Source organism: Doryrhamphus excisus, linkage group LG4 (assembly GCF_037039965.1).
Source record: "Doryrhamphus excisus strain RoL-2023G ecotype Guam linkage group LG4, RoL_Dexc_Guam_v1.1, whole genome shotgun sequence".
Taxonomy (NCBI): domain Eukaryota; kingdom Metazoa; phylum Chordata; class Actinopteri; order Syngnathiformes; family Syngnathidae; genus Doryrhamphus; species Doryrhamphus excisus.
This window is the reverse complement of record NC_136360.1, coordinates 5,554,274-5,578,503: the sequence shown is the minus strand read 5'-3', so window position 1 is coordinate 5,578,503 and position 24,230 is coordinate 5,554,274. Positions and strand designations below refer to the sequence as shown.

The window sequence follows — 24,230 nt, the reverse complement described above, 5'->3', positions numbered from 1 at the left end:
GAAAATTTTCTTTAAACACAAATACGGATAATGACGAAATGTACTTGTTTTCATACTTGTAAAAATGCATGATCCATAACAGATACTCGCTTATAACGAGTATTTGAGGACTTTCAGTCAGGATTGACAATTTATCCTAGCACTGTAAAACACACTTGCAAAAGATAACAACCTTGTTGCTTCAGACAAAGGTCTTGCTTTTTAAACTGGGCTTGTTTGATAGACCAGTTTATTTTAATACAGGGATTAGAACATGTCATTGGCATTAAATGAACTGCCATTAACTGGATTAAATCCTATTTGTCTAACTACTTAACAGTCTGTAAGTCTGTATGTGTTAAAGTTAGTCATGGCATTCCACAGGGATCCGTGCTTGAACCAGTACTGTTAATGCATGTTTTTCCTTGGGCAGTGTTATTAGAAAACACTGTTATGCAGACGCCACCCAACTTAGTCAGCTAACAGACATCAAACTGGATGACTTCTAACTTTTTTACTACTAAAGTCAGATAAAACCGATTATAGTCCTTGGCTCCCAGCACTTCAGAGGCAAGGTTTTGACTATAGAACTGCTTGAGATGCCCTGCACTCACCCCTAGCAGCACTGTTAGGGACCTTGACGTTAGACATGATCAGGATCTATTCTGTAAATTGCACGTAGAACAAGTGTCAAGAACAGCATTTTTTCACCAAATAATATTGGAAAAGTGTCGGGCTACAGCAGCAGTTTGTCTAACTTATGCCTGCCCATACCATAACCCGATCTCCACCATGTGCAACAAAGGCAAAAGAAACTGTGAAGAGATCCTGAGGTCGACCATCACTTCATGTTGCAGCATGATCATGCATGGTCCCACTGCACATTTTGCAAAGCCCTTTTATTGTGGCCAGCCAACTGCACTCTTATGCAATACTAATGCTGTCTATTCAGCATCTTGTGGATGCTACAAAGTGGAGGGATCATGAATGCACACTAACACAAATTTAGACAGATTTGTTAACAATATTTAGGCCTTTTTTGTATATAGAAACGTTTTAGATATTTGAGTTCAGTTCATTAAAAAATGGGAGCAAATACAAAAGTATTATTGTTACCGGTATATGAGTATAAAATTGTTTTAAAATATGTTGAAAACACTGCCCCAGGCAGACAAGGAGTGGCTGTCAGGGGACAGGGAAACGTTTTTGGCAGTACAGGTTGGGCAGAAGGTGTGGTTACACAGGCTCCAAAAAAAAAAAAAGAGCCTCCTGGAGCTTGAGTGCAGTCTGTTGCAGGAACAGGAGCTAGGAGCTGGCAGCTGGAGGGAAAGGGAGCGACCTCCACGGCCTCTGGTCCTGTCGTTGCCCGGTGTATCATCCCAAGGCCTCGACAGGCTCACCGGAATGAGTCAGTACGGTTCCCACAACACACTGAACATGAGCAGAAGAGGCGACCCGACCACCGGGGGGTCCTTCCGATACTCCCGCAGTGAATTTGTGCACGGAGGTGGTAATGGATACAACAACATGGACGGCTACAACTCTTTGTCCAAGTCTTCAGTTGGAGGAATGCCTTTAGACACCGTAGGAGGAATGGCAGGTGCCATGAGAGGCGGGATGAGGTATGTTTTAATGCGATTTGGCTTATTTTGGTAATTGCCCACTTAGTGTCAAAATGTTGCTGTGTGTCACTATTCAGCTGAACCAACCGCTGAACTAAACAGGTGTCAGATATAGAAAAGCATAGCAAATGTCCTAATAGTGAAGTACCTTTAGACACCCAAAATTGCATAAGAATCCCATATACAGTATACAGTGACTATACTGCATTGACATTTTTTCAAACCTTTCAATCATCCCCATGCAAATCTGCATAGTGATGTACAGGTATGGCGATCTTGTCACCCTGTTGCATTGATATTTCAATTTTAATAAAAGGTTCCCTTTAAGTTTTACACCAAGCCCAACCATGTAGAGAAAAACATGTTTTGGATATACCTTTTTTCTTTTTCTGCAAAATGACCCAAGATTTAATCTAATGAGCACCAATGGACGAGATGTATCAAAAACTGTCTCCTATTCATTTCAAAATATTTAATGTGTGGATTGTTTTGCAGTGTTGTTGCATGTAGTAATACAATATTTTTAAGGGCACTCTGAGGGTATTAAACAAACAAAAAATACTGTCAATACTGTAATTTTGGATCTCATTACATTGTGCAAGTGTTCATAATTCCATTATAATTACCATTCTTCTTACCACAGTGGCATCAATGATATCCATCAAAGAGCCGTGACTCTTCAAGCCCAGTGTCAGGAGGACCTCAGAAGGGCTGAATTTGCCCTACAATCTGTGAGTCAATATTTATTTTTATCCTACCTTAATGCCTCTCTCCTCAAGCAGTTCACACAATGGTTGTGGTCAGAGTATTTTTTGTTACAAAAGAAAAGTTATTGTCACAATAAACAATGGCTTGTTGTAATATGAGTAAGCTGTGGCAGTTTGTAATACTAGTCAGGCTGAAAATGACAGTATGTTGTTTATATAAATTTACAACACACTACTACCTTGTCAATGCGTCCACTGAAGGCTTAACATTTTATTTGTCAGAACACACATGCCTCCTTAAATTGATGTTAAGCAAATTGTTTTTTGCCTGCAACGTACTGTACAGTGTACTGTGGAAACGTGGGACTTATGTTGTTGCATGTAAGTGCAACATTGGTTACCTCACTAATTTATGATGATAGGAATTCTAAGAAAGCCTGATAGATTAAGGACATGTAAAATACACTGAAATATGTCGTATATAGTGACATCTAGTGGTGTAATTGAATATTGCAACCAAAAGAATGTCCTCGTTAAACCTCTGAAGTTAAGGATTTTTCAGCTGTTGCTTGCTGTTGTGTGTATAAAATATAAATATAATATAAAACAACATAGTTAAATGCAGTGAAATATAATTATTTACCTAACACCCCCCTCCCATATGGCGTCCCTGAATTGGACTCACAAGTGTGAATCATTGTCAATGCCCTGTGATCTCGCCCAAATGAACTGTGAACTGATGATGTGATGCATTCAATTGTAATCTGATGCATGTTTAAATGAAATAAAACCATTACCATTACCAAATCGACTTGGATAGGCTCTAGCTCACTCGTGATCCTGAACAGGATAAGTCTTGATAAGTCAATGACCAAATGAATGAAAAATGGGAAGTCATTTTTGGCCCTAACTTTTTTTTTTTTATCTATAGCATTTTTTTCAATAGCATTGTTTATCAGCATTGTCACTGTGTTTATGTATTTCAGGGCGGTTCTGCAGCTGATGCAGAGCGCTACATGTTGAGGGCCAAAGACACCATTGATCAACTGAAGAACTATGCGGTGGACCTCAGACAAATAGGACAGCCATTTGACAATGTTGTCAAAACGTAAGAGATTATATTTTTATTCCTTTTTGAAACACACTTAAAAAACCATAATTATAATTTTACTTAATTTGACTGCACATTCTTTTCTTTCCTTTTTTCCCCTCTTCTTTTCTCTTGTATCTTCTCTTTTTTTCCTATGCTCTCAGCATTAGTTTTCAACTAGTGCACTTTTCTGGTCAAAAACACTGTGGACACGTCACACACACTCAACAGGGGCCCCTGAAGCACCCAAAAATGGCATGAAATGCCAGAGTTTAAATTTTGCGATTTTTGACAACAAACGTAAAGAGGGGGAGAGTATCCTTTTTTTCCGTTTTTTTCAACTTGCTTCTAATGCACTTTTCTGGTCAAAAACACAGTGGAAACCTCACACACACTCAACAGGGGCCCCAGCAGCACCCAAAAGTGGCATAAAATGCCAGAGTTTGAATTTTGTGAGTGTGCATTTTGTGATGCACATTCTTTTCCAACTACTTTGGGTGAGAGGCAGGGTACCCCCAAGACTGGTTGCCAGCCAATCAGAGGGCACATATAGACAGACCATTCACACCTATGGACAATTTAGAGTCACCAATTTATCACTAATATGCATATTGTTGGAGATTGTTTTCCAGGAATATGACATTTAGTGCATTTCCTCATCACAATCCATTTTACTCATTTTTAGTTGGGAGATTTGTAACGATCAGCTGAAAGGGGTCCACTTGGCCATGACGGGCTCCTTGCAGAGGAGGAGGAGCGCTCGAGGAAGCTCTAGTTCCTGGGAAGAGCCGGGTCGGAGCTTTCATGATGCAGTGGCCTGGATTACACAGCAAAAGGTGAACACAGGGTGATACTTACACAGAAACGTTTTCAGGTCAAAGCGGCCAAGTGTTTTATTGTTTCAGCCTCTCATCCACATCCTGGGTACATATCTGGAACTCTGTTTTTTGAAAATGACTTTCAGAGTGGGACTTTACTAATCCGGCACATGTGGATGCATTTTTTTTAAATTTCAGTAGCATTCTTGTGTGGACACGGCCACAGTCACTCACGAGACTTGCAGATTGGCATGAATTGATTCATCAATTCAAATTTTGCATGCATACTGTATATGCTCATATAGACACTTTTGCCCCCCCCAGAATCTGATTGGCACTGCCTCCTGGGGAGAGGATCCTGCGGGGATAGAGAAACATCTCATCAGTCACCAGAGGTTTCACAACTCCATCCAGAACAGCCCTGAAGTGGAACGAGCCAGGAGTGACCTGGTGGGTTGAATCATCTAGTTATGTTATTGTTACTACACTAAGCCTTGAAGTAAGTCTAATTAGTTTTTGTCTAAATGCAGGGCATCTTATGGGTCATTTTTCATATTATATATCGAGTAGCAGGGCTGCAACGAGGACGCCCCAGCCAATTGCACTAAACATTCATACATTGAAAAATGTATCATTAATTCATGTGATCAGTATTGGTATCGGACGATTTCAGTCCTGAATGATCGGAATCGGCAGCATAAAACCCTGATCGGAGCATTTTCAAAATTAAATCATTCCTTAGGTTAAGAAAGGAGACAAGGGAAACCTTCATGCTTTGGACCAGGAGTGGGACAGTCTCCAGGTAAAAGTCATCCTATTGAGACAACATAAGGATGTATTATTTTTAATAAAGTGCTCTTCTTGCCTCTACTTTTGCAGCAAATGTCATTTGGTCGGCTGCAGCAGCTGGGAGACCTCCAGCAGATCATTCAGGAAATGTCAAAGGAAATCATGTGGGTCAACGACAAAGAGGAAGAGGAGCTGATATTTGATTGGGGGGACAAGAACCTTGACCAGTACATCCCTCGAAAGCAAGAGAGCTATTCAGTAAGTATACATACTGAACGTCATACACACATCAAGTCAAACAAAACTTTTTCAAACAAGAAAGAACAAGATAATGTTTTTTTATGTGTTAAATAGTCAATGCCACACATAATTTTGTTTGAGAACAGCAAGCCTTACATCTTTATGAAATGAACCTGTATACTTCTGCATAGTCACCCCTTCAACAACGTCTCCAAGCTCTTATTCTGGGAACTGGAACTTATAGTTGTGTTACAAAAGTTACTTTTATTGCAACTGTTGATCTGAAATCGTAGAAGGTGTTTGGTTTTAAGGTCAGATGATTTTGTGGGAGAGTTTGGAGAGGGAGGAGCCAGCAAGTGTGGCCTCAAGTAGGGGCATAATCTCGGCTTAAGGCTGCGTTCACATATGTGGTTCAATATGCTTGTTCAGACAAAAACAGAAATACATTGCTGTATACTGGGCTGCACAGCGGTCGAGTGGTTAGCGCACAGACCTCACAGCTAGGAAACCAGGGTTCAATTCCACCCTCGGCCATCTCTGTGTGGAGTTTGCATGTTTTCTCCGGGTACTCCGGTTTCCTCCCACATTCCAAAAACATGCTAGGTTAATTGGTGACTCCAAATTGTCCATAGGTATGAATGTGAGTGTGAATGGTTGTTTGTCTATATGTGCCCTGTGATTGGCTGGCGACCAGTCCAGGGTGTACCCCGCCTCTCGCCCGAAGACAGCTGGGATAGGCTCCAGCACCCCCGCCACCCTTGTGAGGAAAAAGCGGTAGAGAATGAATAAATGCTGTATACTGCTGTTTACATGATGTAATACAAATACTTCAAACCAAAGTACTGTTCGCTTAGTTGAATACATTGATTATTTGTAAATTCTGCTTACATTTTGAATGTTTATCAATGAAAAGCGCTTCCAACACATTTTCTCTTAGTTTATTAGTATTTCTGCATGCTTTTGCCTGTCATTTTAGCATTGGTCTGTGTCTTTGCTCTGGGCAACGTTCACCTTTGAGCTGAAGCAAACCGAATCGTTTGAGTTCTTTCTCAAGCGGTCTTGGTTTGCTTCATTGGTGCACACAGCCATGTCTATGATTGTGTTCACAACAAACAAACTATGCTAGCAGAGCAAACAAAAATTGAACTAAACCACCCTTTCTTTAAACAACAGAAATTGATGAGTGCCCTGGAGGATAAAGAGAAGGACTTGAATAAACTGAAGGTCAGAGTGGATGCGCTGCTGAAGAACAACCACCCAGCTTCAGACAAGATAGAGGTTTGTTCTGTGTGATGAATGGTGCAACACACAAATTGTTTGCTCCGCACATCTTTAAAGACTGTAGATCATTTTTCATAACACTGTGTGTATTATGACATCTTCCGTTGGTATTTTGCTCTCAAGGCCTACAGGGACACACTGCAGACTCAGTGGAGTTGGCTCCTTCAAATTACCAAGTGCATTGATGTGCATCTGAAGGAGAATGCAGCATACAACCAGGTAATTTGACACATTGTTAGATCTACTACTTAGAATAACAATACATTAGCAGGGATGAGTGGTACTGCAACATTACCTCACAGTAACATTGTACATTACGTTTGATTGTGTATTGTATTATGAATGAACTAAACAAACAACAAAAAAGGTTTATTGCGGCGGTTGAGCTGATAGTTGATACATACATACCAACACATGCACACATGGTTACTTTACAACAAACACCTCTTCATCTAATGGTGGTAACTCAATGTTAAATAAGCCAGCTGTTTTACCACTGACTGAAATAAATTTCAATGTTTCTTAAAGTTCTTTAAGGAGGCCAATGAGACATACAGATCCCTCCAAAAAGAAAAGGAAACCATCTGTAAGAAGTTCATCCGTGACAAGAACACTCCACTGGACAACCTGCTGGAGCTGCTCAAGGAACTGGAGGTACAATGGTTTGAGAGCAGACCATAGAAGAAAAAAGCTATTATGAGTCTAATGGAACATCACTAGGCTGCAAGGTGGCCTTGTGGTTAGCGTGCTTTAGCATGTTCAAAACAAACCTTCCAAATCAAATCAAAATCAATGTTCTTGATTTGCAGAGGGAAAGAGAGACAATAATGGATCACAAGAGGCAAGTTCAACATATTGTTAACAAAGCCAAGAGCATCATCAGACTCAAGCCCAGAAACCCTGAAGAGAAGAGCAGCAGCCCCGTTATTGTCAAAGCCCTGTGTGATTTCAAACAAGATCAGGTCAATATTTGTTTTTAGTACCTTCAGATTATAATCTTTTTTGTACATTTGTCAACTTTCTATAGCATCAATATCTGCTTTGTTTTGTCTCCACAGAAGGTGATCTGTAAGGGTGATGAAGCAATCTTAAAGGGCAACAGTCAGCGTAGCAAGTGGGAGGTTACCGGGCCGGGGGGACTAGATATGATGGTACCTTCTGTGTGCTTGATAATCCCTCCTCCCAATCCACTCAGCATCAATTTGGCCACCAAGTAAGTCGTTAACCTTTTCTTTTTAGTCTTATGCCCCTTTTCACTATTTCCAAAATACTTTCCTGGACACATGAAATTATATGTTGAATGAAACCTTACCATTCTGAACTTCTAATCTAAACTCTACTATATCCTATTTCATTTGAATTGTTATTCCGTCTGTCTTGACAACAGAAATGAACAGTATTATGAGTCTATCCTGTCCATCTGGAATCAGTTGTACGTCAACATTAAGAGTCTCATTGCCTGGCAGTACTGTCTTGTGGATATCAAACACATAAACTCCCTCACCATCTCCATGGTAAGTGATGACTAATCTCTTATTTATTCATATCTCTCATTATATGTATTCACTCAGGCACAAAGTATTAGTTTTTATGAAGATAATCCTGTTATGTAGAGTTAATGGGCTACATTTGTACTTCCAAACTAATAAAAGTACTTTTACAATAATTCATTCATGTATTCTTATTTGTAGAAGTACTAATGATGATGGCTGAGGAGGACATTTAACAGCTAATTAACTGCGGCAGCGTTAGCTCAGCCTTTAAGGGTTAGAATTCTACTGTGGACAAAAAAACTAGTTGTTCGGGACTTTCTCGAAGTCACATGATGCAACATTATTTCACCCTTTGTTGCCCTGGCACCGTTACACCGTACTGTAGCGTTGTTGCATCCTTGTTAGACCATATTGCCCCTGCTGTCATATTTCCCTCTTTTTGTCCTCCTTTCGTTGTTGTCTGGATTAAAACCTGCAGCATTTCAGAGTCACACTGCTAATGATCGGATAGTTATGTATATTTGGCAAGCCAAACGCATGCAAGTCTGTGAAAGGTGAACTACGATGTAACAAGGGTACACTGTTTGAATAGGAAAATCATCAAAACCAAATACTGTATGTTTTTTTAATGTATGGCTGGATTGTGCAATTGTTTCTTCAAAAGTAACACTTTATATGTGTGTATGTGTTTAGCTGGCAAGGATGCGTCCTGAGGAGTACCGCGATCTTCTCAAGAGTCTTGAGACTCATTACGAAGAGTTCAAACTCAGTTGTCAAGGCTCACAGATTTTTGCTGATGATGACAAGAGGAGCCTCGAAAGCCAATTCAATGGAGCACAGGCCCACTATGAAACTCTAGTAGTGCAGTTACCTGCTTATGGTAAGTAATATACATACAGTGTTGCGCAATGTGATGTAAACAAAGCTAGTAGTAGTGCAGCAGTGTCCATTATTTTACAGATGTACATGTCTATATGCAATTTGACTGAAAGACTTACTGCCCAATATTTTTTTTTATGATGCGATCAAGTCACATGACTTGTGACATACTACAACAAGTAACTTTATCAGTGCTAACGTGTCTTATTATTTTGCTTATCATGTCTACTATATTAAGTAATACAAATATAAAGGTTACTATAGGGGTGTTATTCCATGTCTACAGGGCTCTAATCATGTTTTTAAAAAAACATTCGAAGGTCATAAACATTTTTTATGGTCTAACTATGAAAATATCCCATTTATTAATATTGAATCTTACTTATCATGGTCAGGTCTGGAGCCAACTAACCACAATAAACAAAGCACACCTATACTTGGAAATATTCCTGCTAAAAGTTTCAAAAATGTTTGCAGTTGAGCAGCAGCACCAACAACAAGTATTTATCATGCAAGTTCCTGTCGAAGAGGATACCAGAAACCTCGAAGAAGAGCGACAGAGAGCAGAGCTGAAAAAAGTGAAGAAAGAGGTCATGAAAGTGACAAAGACGGAGCCGGTGAAGAAGAAGGTTGTCTCTTCTTCTCACAGTTTAACAGAGCTGCACACACTCAGATTGAAGCTGGAGGAAGCTGAGGGCTTGCTAAGTCAATACCTTCATATCTGCTATGGAGACAATGAGGCCAAGGACTGTAGCCTCAAAATCACCCAGTTAGAGGTAAACTCAAAATGATGCAAAATCACTGTCAAATTTATTGCAAACTCTTTGGGGTTTTTTTTCTTGATGAAAGAGCATACAGCATGATGTCAACCTGATACAAGAGGAGTACTTAAAGCTGAAGGAGCGCATCATGAAGGAGATGGAGAGCATGAGTGATAAAGATAAAGCGTGGTTCCTGCAGAGCGAACTTGGAGTCATCAATCAACGTCTCAGCATTCTGGAGAGTAGCTCATCAGCTTACCTTAAGCGGTATGAAAACACAAAGAACTATCTATTTATTCACTTTTTGTTTGTTTTACCCTATTTTGTTAGTTATCTTTGAGCTGAATGAAAACTGCAGTGCAAGTTTAATTACATCAGTACAATTAGTTGTTAAATATGATGGAAACAGGCTTATTTCTGCCATTGATTTCTGCCAAAAAAATGACCAGTTTACAAGTTTTTTCTCAAATTCATGTCCTGTTGCAGTTTGTTGATCTGTAGTTCACACAGGAACGCTCCTGCGATTTTATTATTATTTTTTGGTGGGTTGAAAACAATTCACATCCACATTGTCCCGGATTAGTAAATAGTTGATGGATCCCCGAGTGAAAACGATGTATTACAAATGGCACATTTAAGTGTCGCTATGTGAGCTGACACGCAGACAAAACCATGTGACACACCAAACTATAGAAGAAGAAAGGACCCATGTGCATGAATCCGTCGTCTTCCACTTTAAAAAAAATAGCATTTGGCGCATGCGTAACACGTAAAAGTCATATTCTAATGTGAATATATATTTAAATATATTTTAACTGGATTTTAGAATGAGATGCGCTGAATGAAATGCAATTTGTTCCTTTGTTATCAGGCTGCAGGCTCTCAGGGACATGCTGCAAAGTATGGCACGAGCTGAAGATATAATAAAAGTTCATGAGGCAAGACTGACGGAGAATGAGACCACGTCTTTGTTGCCAAGAGATGTTAACGACTATATGAGAACACTTAAGGTATGGACTGATAGATGTGTATAACATACTGATCAATAGGAACGTTTCAGTAAGCTTTCTGTTACTCTACATATCAAATTCTGGGACAGGTTCTTGGAGAATGCTTTAGAAAAAACACTTAGAAAAAACACTCTGTTACTCGATGCAAACACAGAGACTTGGCTGGCCTAAATGTCATCAAAAGCATTAATTGAGCAGAGAATGTGTGCCAGCCCCAATCATCCAACATCAGTGACTTCAGACCTCAAATGTTCTTCTGGAAGAGTGCACAATAACATAAATCTTTTAGAAAGCCTTCCCAGCTGAGTCAAACATGATATACGTAGCTGCAAAGGGGAGGCCAGCTCCTAATTTTTGTTCCATTTTGACTTACCGGTTATTCCAGTAATTACAGTATATCAGTAATTTGCATTGAAAGAATATCGAATGCATAATGAAACACCAATTGATTTTATAATATATTCATATTTTATATTCCTCTAAATGGTTAGCGCGCAGGCCTCACAGCTAGGAGACCAGGGTTCAATTCCACCCTCGGCCATCTCTGTGTGGAGTGTGAAGTTTGCATGTTCTCCCCGTGCATGTGTGGGTTTTCCACGGGTACTCCGGTTTCCTCCCACATTCTAAAAACATGCTAGGTTAATTGGTGACTCCAAATAGGTATGAATGTGAGTGTGAATGGTTGTTTGTCTATATGTGCCCTGTGATTGGCTGGCGACCAGTCCAGGGTGTACCCCGCCTATCGCCCGAAGACAGCTGGGATAGGCTCCAGCACCCTCGCGACCCTCGTGAGGAAAAAGCGGTAGAAAATGAATGAATGAATGAATGAATATTCCTCTAAATTTGAAGTGGGCATCTTCATGTAATGCAGACTCAGACTTCATCCTACTGTTAATTTTATATTTTGCATATTGTGTGCAGGGCATTAAGGAAGAGTTGGATCAGAGGAGTGATATTCTGGGCGCTATGGAGACAGAACTAGCCAAGGCAAATCAGTGGAATGATGAGGTGGGTGGGCCCTTCCACAGGTGTGACATGATGCTGTCCAAATATACTGAGCAGGTGGGCCTCCTGTCAGATCGCTGGAAACGAATACAGACACAGATAGATACCAGGTATAGTCCAAAGTCATATACAAATGTAATACGGCCAATAAACATTAGCCACTATATACGTATCTGTCAGGGTGCAAAGAACAAGCTAAAGTGTCTTGTATAATATATTGTACCATTTTTACATGTCTTTCTCTCAGACTCCAGGATTTGCAGAGGTATTTGCCTCAGCTGGAGCACTACAAGAATACCAGTTCCTCCCTTATCAACTGGATTGACGACACTCGCAAAAAGCAAGACATCCTACGAGCCACCAAAATACAGAATGTTCAAGTTCTGAAGGACCACATGAACGATGAGAAGGTTTCAGAACCTTCCCACAATATTATTTTCTTATTGTGATAGTGTTTGTGTCATGTGAGTTCAGACATCTAACTTCTATGTATATATATATTTTTTTATTTTGTCAAGGCTCTGAATGCAGAAATTAAAGCCAAAAGGGACACAGTAGAAAGTGTACTGAAAGACAATGATGCCTGTGTGAACTCCATCAAGGTAAGGAGGTCTACACTTTTTCTTCTAGTTCCTTTAACTCATTCAATCCCAGCCATTTTTCAAAAGTTGTCTTTCTCGGTACGGCAATTTTTGATGATTTTTCCAGGCATACGGAATATTGAGTTGTAGGGCTATATAGACATGGTAAAAGAAAGATTAAATCAACAGAAAAAAGATACATTTCAAGGATAACTTTCACGTTGAGGCAAATTTAGCCAAGGACCGCACGGTGTACGAGTGGTTAGCAAGTAGGCCACACAGTCAGGAGATTGGGAAGACCTGGGTTTGATTCTCTGCTTGGGCATCTCTGTGTGGAGTTTGCATGTTCATGTGGCTTTTCTCTGGGTACTCCGATTTCCTCCCACATTCCAAAAACATGCCACTCCAAATTGTCCATAGGTATGAATGTGAGTGTGAATGGTTGTTTGTCTATATGTTCCCTGTGATTGGCTGGCGACCAGTCCAGGGTGTACCCCGCCTCTCCCCGAAGTCAGCTGGGATAGGCTCCAGCATACCCGTGACCCCAGTGTGGATGAGGATTGTGGTTGTTTTCACGACTTAAAACTGCACTAAACATGATCTCCTCTGTTGTGTAGTTGAGTCATCACCTCTTTTTGCCACTGACTCAAAAAGACATATAGTGAGTGGTCTGGTTGAAAAAACATATAAAAATGTATTTGGTAGCAAGGCCTTGATTTATTATATGAACCTGGAACTGCAACCTAGATGAGACTTTGAGATGTTTTTACCAATATGTCAGTAAAAACAATCTGAAATTAGTGCCTATGAAAAGATCCTTAGAGTCGACTCACACTAGGCCCATCGTACCTAACCTGGGCCCACTGAAGCCGTAAAGCACGGAATGTTTGACTCGTGTGAGCGTACTCAACCATGCCCAGGCGTGGCACAATTCTCCTCTTTTGGCACGAGTGGAAGAGGTGACCTCGACCCCAGCACGATTCCATGCACAAGTATGCATGCACTGTAGTGAAGTCAAAGCATGACAAGAATGCGACTGCTCCTTGAAGAATATTTCATTATCTAAAAGTGAAATCCACAGGACGTCTGCTCACCCAGAACTACATTTGTGGTTGTCATAAAGGTGTCATTTTAATCATACGATCCTCTTGCAAAAATGAATGACATCAGCATCTTTACCATCTTTATCCTTTTTAATGGGAGCAATGGGTGAGCGGCTTGGAACAGGCACTCAGCCAATGCGCATTTTAGGGTGTTTTAATTTCACTTCACTTTTTTCTGATGCGCTGCCAACAAAGGAGTCTGCCTCATGCTTAGGAGACATAGTGGAGGTTAAAGTTTAAAAAATTCATAAAAAAAATGCTGTCCTTCCTCGGTGTAGGGACTGGCAACTATATTCTTGATACTATTCTTCTGCTGTGTGAATTTATGGGAATGATTTTGTAACTACGACATGTCATAACACAGAATGTCTACTATTCTTGTAATTAATATTTTATTTTTACAATATGCGAGTGACCATTAAAAAAAGCTCTTGGCCAAAAATGGCCACAGTTTGTTACAATTGTGCAGGATTGTTCACACCTACTGTACACTCAGATCAACAATGTCCACTGCTCCTAATTATGTGGGGAAGAGTGGAGGTTGTGGGCCAGCATGTAGTGTATAATACACACACACACAGGAGTGTTGACCTTTCTTTACATATTCCTTGCTATGTATGTGTTTTGGTAAATGTGTGTAGATGTCATTAGGAGCACATTTTGATGATGTGTTGCTTGCAAAAACAGGGTATATCTATTTGTTTACACCATGGTCACCTAGGTATCACCTTCATATGGGACTTTTCCCCCTCATATATATAACTGAAGCCTGATTTAGATTGATGAATACCTGATTTTATGCTGCTACACAATTGCATAACCATGCCTAAATCCAATTACAATGATTAAAATATTGTTTTACAGGAATATGAAACGGATCTAGCATGTTATGCATCTGGTTTAGAGACTTTGCTTAACATCCCCATGAAGAAGACAATGATAAGGTCACCATCAGTGCATCTTATTCAGGAGGTAAGTGGAAAATGGAAAAATGACATTGGACATTCATATTAAAACACATTTGAGATTCTTTATAATCTAGTAATAATAATAAAATTTGTAACCACTACATCCCTTTTCTCTCAGGCTACTCAACTGCAGACACGTTACTTGGAGTTGCTTGCTTTGTCTGATGGCTACTTGAAATTCCTAGGAGAGCTCCTCAAAAACATGGAAGAGCTTAAGGTACTGAAGTATAGATTTATGAATATTTAAATAAATTGCATGTTTACATCATTTTGACCTTGTATGACTTTTGTCCTGCTTCCAGATTCATAGCACACGGATTGACTTGTTAGAGGAAGAACTTTGCAGATTGAGGGAGGACATCCAAGACCGCAATGCCAAGAACAAATCTCTTGAAGACGCTGTTGCCTGCTATCAGCTGGAACTCTCCCAGTCAAAGGAAAAGCTGTTGTCATTGGAGGAGATAAAGCGAACCACTGCTCTGCAGTGCGATGCCACAAAAGACAGCCTAGACACCACTCAGAATGAGCTGGCAGATCTAAGTGATCAGGTGACACATCTCAACTTCTTGCTGGAAGAAGAAAAGAGGAAGAGGAAATTAGCAGAGGAGCGTTACACACAACAACAAGATGAGTACGAGTCTGTACTTAGGAAGAGGCATACAGAGCTAGAGAGTGTCAGCTGGTCCAAAGTGGAAGTCGAGAAGAGTATGGCAAATAAAGACCATGAGCTTGAACAGCTGCGACGGAAACTAGCAGAGGAAACATCAAAGGTGGCAGAGCTTCAAAAGGATATTTCAAAGGTAAGAATCCAATGCAGTACAGAAATCAATAACTTGAAGTTGAACTATGAATCTCAGATCCATATCAGTGATACCAAAATCCAAAGGCTTTTGGCCCAGAGGGAGGATGATACAGCTCAGCTTCAGATGCAATATGACAGGATGCAGGAAGAGAGGAGGGATAGGGAGGAGGAGCTCAGGAAGCTCAAGCTGTCCATCAACCAGGCGGAGGAACAAAAGAAAAAGGCAGAGGAAGAAGCTCATCGTTGGGTCTCCATAATCACAGAAGAAGAATTCAGGAGAAGAGAACTGGAAATAGAGATCGAAGTCCTGATCAAGCAGAGAGAAGAGGAAAGCTGTAAGTACGACAAGGAGCTGGTTTCAGTTAGAGAGGACCTACAAGAGAAGATCGAGCAGCTAACCTATGTCACCCACAACCTGGAGGAGGAGATCCGTAGAAGGAAAACTGCAGAAGAAGGACAAGAAGTGCTTGAACACACTTTGACCCAACTTCAAGCAAAGCTAACTACTTCAGCAATGGCTGTGACCCAACTAAGGGAAAGTGAGGCAGACCTTCAGAATGTGTGTTTGAGGCTGGAGAGAGAGAACAGGGACCATGGTAGAGTCGAAGAAAACTTGAGTCGATTTCTGGGCCGCATAAAGGACCTTCAAGCTGTGAGAGATAGCTTAGAGATCCAGTTAGACAATTTAAGAAAAGCTAACCAAGAAGAAGTGTCCAGAAGAAGACAACTGGAGACAGAGTTAGAAAATGTCAATATGACGATGAAGGAATACTCTTGCACCATCACTGCATTACGCCAAAGTCAAGAGCAAGCCGACGCATCAGAAAGAAGAGGTGAAAAAGAGTACGCCATGCTGCAAGACGAGCTCGAGAGAAGCTTGAAACAAAACAAGAACACTGCAGAACAGTTATCGCAACTGAGCACTGAGCTAAAAGCCTTACAGCAGCAACTCTTCCTGGAGCAAACAAGACTTAAAGAGGTGAACCAAAGAAACAATTCTCTGCAAAGAACAAATGAGGAAAAGAGTAAAGCTCTACATGAACATTGTACTGAGCTTCAAACTCTGCAGAAGAATACTGACACTTTAATGAAAGAAAGGCTAATGCTGGAGGAGGAGCTCAGGGCAACTCGACATGATAAAGCTGAAGTTTTGAGATTCAAACAGGAAAGTGACGATCAACTCTCCTCCCAAATTACTGCCCTGGAGCTGCAGCTGCAGGCCAGTGAGCGCAGCAATGTTGACTACCGCAACCTTGTCTCAGAGCTCTCCTTGGAGAGGGAAAACCTCAAAGTGGAGACTAAGAAAATACAAATGCAGGCAACTGAGGTACATGGACGCCTGGAACCTACCCCCAGTCTGCTCCCCTCTTTCCAGATTATGGATCATAATCAAGTAGTCATTACTGTCACTGAGACATTATTTCTTCCTTGCATGAACACCTTAATTATTTTCTGTAGTTGTTTCTCACTTAAGAGTCTGATATTTCCTTTAGACTTTGCTAAAATGTTGGTATGCTGTGTACAAGGTAAAGAAAAACATTTTTTTTTTGCCTGTAACACATTCCTTGTTAATACAAGGGTTTGATTTCTGTTGAACAGTAATTCTGGACACTATTTCTTAATTTATTCTTGCCGATGCTACACAATTGCCTCATGTAAAACATATACATTACTATCCAGTGTTTCACCTGGAGTACGTGACCAGAGGAGCAAGACAGAGACACAGTCAAAAATTAACACAATTGGCACATGTTTTCGGCTTTTTTTGCCTTATCCCATCTATTTCTCAGTGAGTTGTAGTCATTCAATTCGGAATCATAATACTCTTATCTGGTCATGGACCTGCCCTGAATTACAAGAAGCAACACTGCTTTGAAACTTAAACACTGTGTCTACGATACAAGTACATATGTATTTTCTTTATTTTATACAGCATCCTATATTTTAGAATCAGGGGCTGGAAATGTAGTGCATGACATATTCTCATTAAGTGTGCTGTGTTTTAATGTTAGTTGATGTGTAGTATTTACACTGTATTCTACCACTACCATTCTGTTTAAATAATACCTAGCCAGAACTGCTTGCTTGATTTTTCCTTTGCCTATAGAGGCCCATCAATTGCAATTTTTTAATGAAGTATACTTGAACACATCTGGTGTCCTTTTTTGAGACGATAACATAATCCTCATAAATTTCAATTTGTTGCCCAAGATTTGATTTTCAAACCTTTTTCTAGTTTATCTCCATTAGTTTTGGTTACTGTTATACCAAGAGAATACTTCATTAAATGTCTACTGTCTTGCAGTTTCCACCCAAGTATATTAAAATTAAAATTTTAGGAGAAAAAATGAAGATCAAAATGAATAATGAAGATCGATAAACATATTTCTGAAGTGACTAATCGTCAATATCTTCTTTCCATTTATCTTGCTTTCTACAGACGTCAACCACAATACAACTGCTCCAGTCCCAGTACAGTGAGATTGGGAAAGAGAGAGATACTCTGTTACTCCAGCTGTCAGAGACTGACAAAGATCACCCCCAAAGGATAGAGGAGGAACTCAGACGCATTAAGATGTCTCTTGAGTTAGAGCTTCGAAATAAGCAGCACCTACAAGAGGAGAATGAAAGAGTAAAACAGGATTTAAGTTACTGGAAGGAACAATACGAAAGTAAGCAGGGCCTTATAAGGCAATATGATGCAGACAAGGAATGTTGGGAGAAAGAAAAGAATGCTCTGAAAAGCGAGATAGAGCGGCTCTTGAGGGAACTTAGGGACCTCGAGGAAATGTATAAAAGGAAGCTCTCAATCCTGCAGAAAGAACTCACAGAGGTGACGGTTGTGAGACAAACCATGCAAGAGGAGCTAAAGAGAGCCAGAGAACCGCCGACATTGGATCCCGCCACTGTGGTTTTTGATTCTGTCCGTAAATCAGTCACAGCAGCACAACTGCTTGATTTTGGTGTTTTGGATCAACCAACCTTTAACCAGCTCATTGGAGGACAAAAGACTGTTCATGAGGTGTCTGTTGATAAAAAGGTTATTCTGAAAGGAACAGGCCCAATAGCAGGAGTGATTATTGAAAACCCAGAAGATGACCCATCTATTACTGGTTTCCCCTATAAAATAACTCTAACTGAAGCAAAGAAAGAGCGCCTTCTACCACCAGATGCCGTTGACCTGCTACTGGATGCGCAGGTGGCGACAGGCCACATCATTGATCCCAGAACTAATCAGAAGTTGACAGTTGAAGAGGCATGTCATCAAGGTGTAGTTGATGAAGAGGATCGACAGAGGTTGACAAGAGCAGAAGCAGCAGTTATAGGATTCAGAGTACATGCCACAGACAAACCCCTCTCGGTATTTCAGGCCATGAAGAAGGGACTGGTTGACAAGACAACAACGCTCCGTCTCCTACAAGCTCAAGAGTCCGTGGGTGGCATACTAGATCCCACACTCAGTGTGTTCCTTCCCAAAGATAAGGCTATTGAGCAGGAACTGATTGACGATGACACAAACTACATTCTGAATCAAAGGCCTGAGCTTTTCTTGGACCCAGACAGCGAGACTGCTGTAACTTATTTTGCAATGAAAAGAAAATGTAAGGTAGATCCACAAACAGGCCTTCTTCTTCTTCCTGTACTTAAGAAACTGGACACCTCTAAACTCATCTTTGATGGTGTACGAAAACCTGTGACTGCCATGCAGTTGCTGGATTGTGGTATTTTAGACAAGCCAACATTTAAAGACCTGGAAAAGGGGAAGAAAACTGTCCAAGAGGTGTCCATAGGCAAACATATTAATCTTAAAGGAACTGGTCCCATTGCTGGGATTATAGCTGGAGCTAAAGGCAAAATGTCTTTGTCAGAGGCCAAAAAACAGAATCTCCTTTCTCAAGATTGTGCTGATTTGCTTCTAGAGGCCCAGGCTGCCACTGGTCATGTCATTGACCCCATAACCAATAAAAAGCTAACAGTAGAGGAGGCAGTTGCTGCCGGAGTGGTAGACACAAGGGATCAAGACAGACTCTTAGCAGCACAGGCTGCTGCTGTTGGCTACAAGGATTCCAGCGCTGGCAATCCTCTTTCAGTGTATGAAGCCATGAAAAAGGGACTGATCAACAAGAACATTGGAATACGCCTCTTGCAGGCCCAAGAGTGTGCTGGAGGCATACTAGATCCCAATCTCAGTGTGTTCCTTCCCAAAGACATTGCTATTAGTCGTAACATTTTAGATGTAAATGTTCGGAATGCTCTGGAACAGAATCCCAAGTGTTATCTTGACACAGATACTGAGCAGGATGTCAGTTATGGAGATTTGAAGAAAAGGTGCAAGACAGAGGCTCACACAGGTTTGCTACTGTTGCCGATCATTGAGCGGAAAGACCCATCCAAACTGATTTTTGCTGGTGTCCGTAAACCAGTCACAGCACAAGACTTATATGATTCTGGAATTTTGGACAAGCATTTGTTTACCAAATTAACCAAGGGAGAGAAAACAGTTTCCCAAATTTCAGATGAAAAGCAGGCATTTCTAAAAGGATTAGGATCTATTGCTGGTATAGCGGTTGGATCTTCAGGTATAGTGTCTTTATCAGAGGCCAAGAGACAGTTGCTGATTCCCCCAGATAGTGCAGATGTACTGCTTGATGCCCAGGCAGCAACCGGACATATTATTGACCCGATATCCAATCAGATGTATACAGTAGAGGAGGCATGTGCCAGAGGAGTGGTGGACATAAGAGACAGAGACCGACTTCTAGCAGCAGAATCTGCCGCTGTGGGCTACCGAGACCCTCGCACATCAAAACCTCTTTCAGTCTTTGAAGCCATGAACAACGGACTAATTGACAGGAAAACTGGGTTACGCCTGTTGCAGGCCCAGGAGTCTGCAGGAGGGATTTTAGATCCCAATCTCAGTGTGTTCTTCCCCAAAGACATAGCTATGAAATGCAACCTTTTGGATGAAGACCTATGTAAGGCGTTAAATCAGAGAACAGCATGCTACCTTGACCCAGATACTGAGTGTGAAGTCAGTTATGAGGCTTTAAAGAAAAAATGCAAGACACTGTTCAATTCTGGTTTGATCATTTTGCCAGTTGTTGAGAGAAAAGACCCTTCGAAATTGATGTTTGATGGTGTTCGCAAGCCCGTCTCAGCAAAGCAGTTGTTTGAGTGTGGAGTCCTTGATAAGTCTACATTTGACCAGTTGGTGAAAGGGGAGAAGACAGTCTCTGAGGTGTCTGCTGAAAAGGTTGTCCATCTAAAAGGAACTGGACCCATTGCTGGTGTAGTTGGCCATCAAGGAAACATGTCTTTGTTAGAGGCCAAAAACAAATGTCTCCTGTCCCCAGAGACGGCAGATTTGTTACTGGAAGCCCAGGCTGCCACTGGGCATATAATTGACCCCAGCACTCATGAAAAATTGACAGTCGAAGAAGCCTGTGCCAGAGGAGTAGTGGATATAAAGTACAGAGACAATCTATTGACTGCAGAGGCTGCTGCTGTGGGCTATAAGGATCCAAGTATGGCCAAACCGTTGTCTGTGTATGAGGCCATGAAAAAGGGACTAATTGACAGGCAAACTGGTTTACGCTTCCTGCAGGCCCAACAGTGTGTGGGCGGTATACTTGACCCGAATCTCAGTGTATTCTTGCCCATAAACACGGCAATCAAGCGCAACCTGATAGATGAAGACCTCTGTCATGCTCTAAATCAGTGTCCTGCGTACTACCTTAATCCAGAACCTGAACTTGATGTCACTTATGGGGCTTTAAAACAACGGTGCAAGACAGAGTCTCACACGGGGCTTCAAATTTTGCCAATTTCAGAAAAAATTGACCCCACAAAATTGATTTTTGATGGTGTACGAAAGACTGTGACAGCAAAACAGTTGTTTGACTGTGGAATTTTGGACAAGCCAACATTAAACTATCTAATCATGGGTGAGAAAACTATTCCTCAGGTGTCTGCGGAGAAAGAGGCTTTACTTAAAGGGACTGGTTTAATTGCCGGGGTTGCGGCTGGATCATTCAGAAAAATGTCCTTAACACAGGCAAAGAAAGAAAAGATTATATCTGCTGCAAGTGCTGACTTGCTGCTCGAGGCACAGGCAGCCACAGGGCATATCATTGACCCTCAGACTAATCAAAAATTGACTGTAAAGGAAGCATGTGCCAGAGGACTAGTCAATAAGGAAGATGAATCAAAGCTGTTGGCCGCTGAAGCTGCTGCCATAGGTTACAGAGACCCAGTTACTACTAAGCTCCTGTCAGCTGGTCAGGCCATGAAAAAGGGACTGATCGATGGGGACACAGCTCTCCGTATACTTCAAGTTCAAGAGTCTACAGGAGGTATTTTGGATCCAACTCTAAGCGTATACCTACCCAGAGACATTGCTATGGATCGGAATCTGATAGATTCAGACATGTACAAGGCCCTCAGTCAGTATCCTAAATGCTATCTAGATCCAGACACTGAAGAGGCAATTAGCTATCAGTCTTTGAAGAAGAAATGTACAGCAGACCTAAGCACAGGTCTTTTGCTTCTCCCAGAACCTCAAAAGCCTGCAACTGTCCAAGGGCTTAGAGACCAGGTGTCTGTGATAGATCTAGTGCATGCAAACCTTCTGGAACCATCCGATATTGAAGAATTAAAGGCAGGCCGATTGACAATTCAAGACATTGAGTACCGCTTGCGCTCCTACTTAGGGGGGTCCACTTGCATAGCAGGAGTATTTGACGAAGCCAGTGATAAAGTGATGACATTTTATGAAGCCATGAAAGAGGGACTGTTACAACCTGGGACCACTCTGCAGTTTCTTGAAGCCCAGGCTGCCTCTGGTTTTATAGTTGATCCGGTCAACAACACTCACCTGACTGTTAGTGATGCTTACAACAAAGGTCTGTTTGGACCAGAGTTCAAAGACAACTTGCTGTCAGCAGAAAGAGCTGTAATTGGTTATAAAATACCAGGTACGGATAAGGTTATGTCCCTCTTTCAGGCAATGGAGATGGGTCTAGTTGAGAAAGAACATGGCATACCTATGATAGGGGCACAGATTGCCAGTGGCGGTATCATTGATCCTGAGCACAGCCACCGGATTGATTTAAATGTTGCTTACGTCAGAGGATACTTGGATGAAAAAACGAACAAGCGCCTGACTGATCAAGGTATTGATACAAAGGTTTTCTTCGACCCAAACACAGAAGAAAACTTAACCTATCTTGAGCTTAAGAAACGCTGCATTACCGATGGGAAGACTGGTTTCATTCTTTTGCCAATTGCAGACAAGAAAAAACAAGAGGCAACAATGAAAAATACCCTGAGAAAGAGAAGAGTAGTTATTGTGGACCCGGAAACTAATAAAGAGATGACTATACGTGAAGCATACAATAAAGGATATATTGACTATGACACCTACGTGGAGCTGTCTCAGCAGGAGTGTGAGTGGGAAGAGATCACTTTCACTGCTCCAGATGGTTCCAAACGGTTTGTTATTGTTGACAGGAAGACAGGAAGAGAGTATGACATCAATGAACTGCTTGAAAAAGGAGTCATTGACCAGTCAGTCTTTGCTCAATACCAATCACGCAGCATCACTTTAACACAGTTTGCAGATATCATCACTGAAAAGACTGAGCAGAATACGTTGCCTACAGCAACTGCCTCAATGCCATCTTTAGTGTCCTCATCCTCAACAGTAATATCAAGGTCTTCAGTTTCTCTCACAACGATGAAGTCGACAATACCTTCCACCATCCAAGAGCAAAGCACAGCAACCGATAGTGTTGCTCAAGACTCTGCTAACACCCTGAAGCAAACATCTAGTGTTTCTATCACCCTAACCTCCCCTGTTGAAAGTGTTGGTGAAAGGGATCCTGTAGGTGCCATATTTGATACAGAGACTTTAGAAAAAATATCTATCACAGGCGCCATAAATTGCGGTCTTGTGGATACCATTACTGGCCAGCGACTACTCGAGGCCCAGTCCTGTACTGGGGGAATCATAAATCCAGCAAATGGTCGTCGCCTCAGCATCCAAGAGGCTTCCCGCCTAGGTATAATTACTGATGACATTGCAACTAAACTCAAGCCTGCCCAAAAAGCTTTTATTGGCTTTGAAGATGTAAAAACTGGTCGTAAAATATCTGTTGCTGAAGCCATGAAGGAGATGTGGCTACCTTATGAGGCGGGCCAGAGGTTTATGGAGTTCCAGTTTGTAACAGGAGGGCTTTATGACCCAGAACTGGGCTGCAGAAGGACTATCGCAGATGCTTTGAAAATGGGCTGGATTAACAGTAGCACTGCTATGAAGCTCCAAGACATCAGACACCACACAAAGAATTTAACATGCCCCAAAAGCAAACTGAAGATCTCTTACATGGAGGCACTTGACAATTGCTTGGTGGAGGAAAGCACTGGCGTGAGAATGCTACAAGCATCGTCTGTGTCCTCCAGAGGAATAAGCAGTCCTTACAATTTCGCCTCTGCCCCAGGATCCAGCACAGGTTCTCGTAGTGGCTCACAACAAAGTTCCCGAAGGAGCAGTTTGGATTTAGGCTTGCCCACCTCCCTCGCGACCAGTCATACCAGGCTCACCAGCCTCTCCACCAGATCTGAGAAAAAATAGAATGACCCTACACCAGATGTCATTTTTCATTGTTAGTGAATCTGTCTATTTTTAATGTTCTCAAAGAAATATATGTATCTGAATGTATTCTCTGCAATGAAAGAAACAAGATTTGCATGTGTTGGGTGTCTGAAGTAAACATTAAGTGGGATAAGAAATATCCGCCATGTTGTAATTTTGCATACACTTATTGTAGTTCCATTAAATTTCCCAAATAGAATTTTAGACTTAGACTTAACATAATGATACTGTATTTGCATTTATTATATTCTACTCTGTTTTAATGTAACTCAATTTGCTTGGTTTCTTGCATTTTATCATTTTAAGTTCTGTAACACTTTCTAAATACTGGAACTCAAAATAAATGCTTTAACCTTTTGGTCTTCATGAGTGTGTTGGGTGTCACTTTGTCTTGCCATAGGAGTCAAACATATCTTTGAAAAGGAAGATGCTGATTGATTTACGTATAA

General features: G+C 41.2%; 2 protein-coding genes across 2 annotated transcripts; both read left to right on the top strand.

Annotated features, from left to right (window-relative positions):
- The first annotated feature begins 1,110 nt into the window (after window positions 1-1,110).
- LOC131129676 (desmoplakin-B-like) lies at window positions 1,111-24,147 on the top strand. Its single transcript, XM_058073441.2, has 24 exons — window positions 1,111-1,601; window positions 2,245-2,332; window positions 3,295-3,416; window positions 4,084-4,234; window positions 4,541-4,666; window positions 4,959-5,018; window positions 5,096-5,263; window positions 6,419-6,523; window positions 6,650-6,745; window positions 7,055-7,180; window positions 7,336-7,488; window positions 7,585-7,739; window positions 7,914-8,040; window positions 8,713-8,899; window positions 9,376-9,674; window positions 9,748-9,926; window positions 10,531-10,669; window positions 11,591-11,784; window positions 11,922-12,084; window positions 12,193-12,276; window positions 14,223-14,330; window positions 14,445-14,543; window positions 14,629-15,126; window positions 17,569-24,147. The coding sequence occupies exons 1-24, from the start codon at window positions 1,126-1,128 to the stop codon at window positions 23,758-23,760; spliced, it is 10,095 nt and encodes a 3,364-aa protein (XP_057929424.2). The 5' UTR covers window positions 1,111-1,125; the 3' UTR covers window positions 23,761-24,147.
- Window positions 15,268-16,601, top strand: LOC144898315 (desmoplakin-B-like). The gene is made up of 2 exons (XM_078789868.1): window positions 15,268-16,521; window positions 16,587-16,601. The coding sequence occupies exons 1-2, from the start codon at window positions 15,268-15,270 to the stop codon at window positions 16,599-16,601; spliced, it is 1,269 nt and encodes a 422-aa protein (XP_078645994.1).
- Window positions 24,148-24,230: the final 83 nt, after the last annotated feature.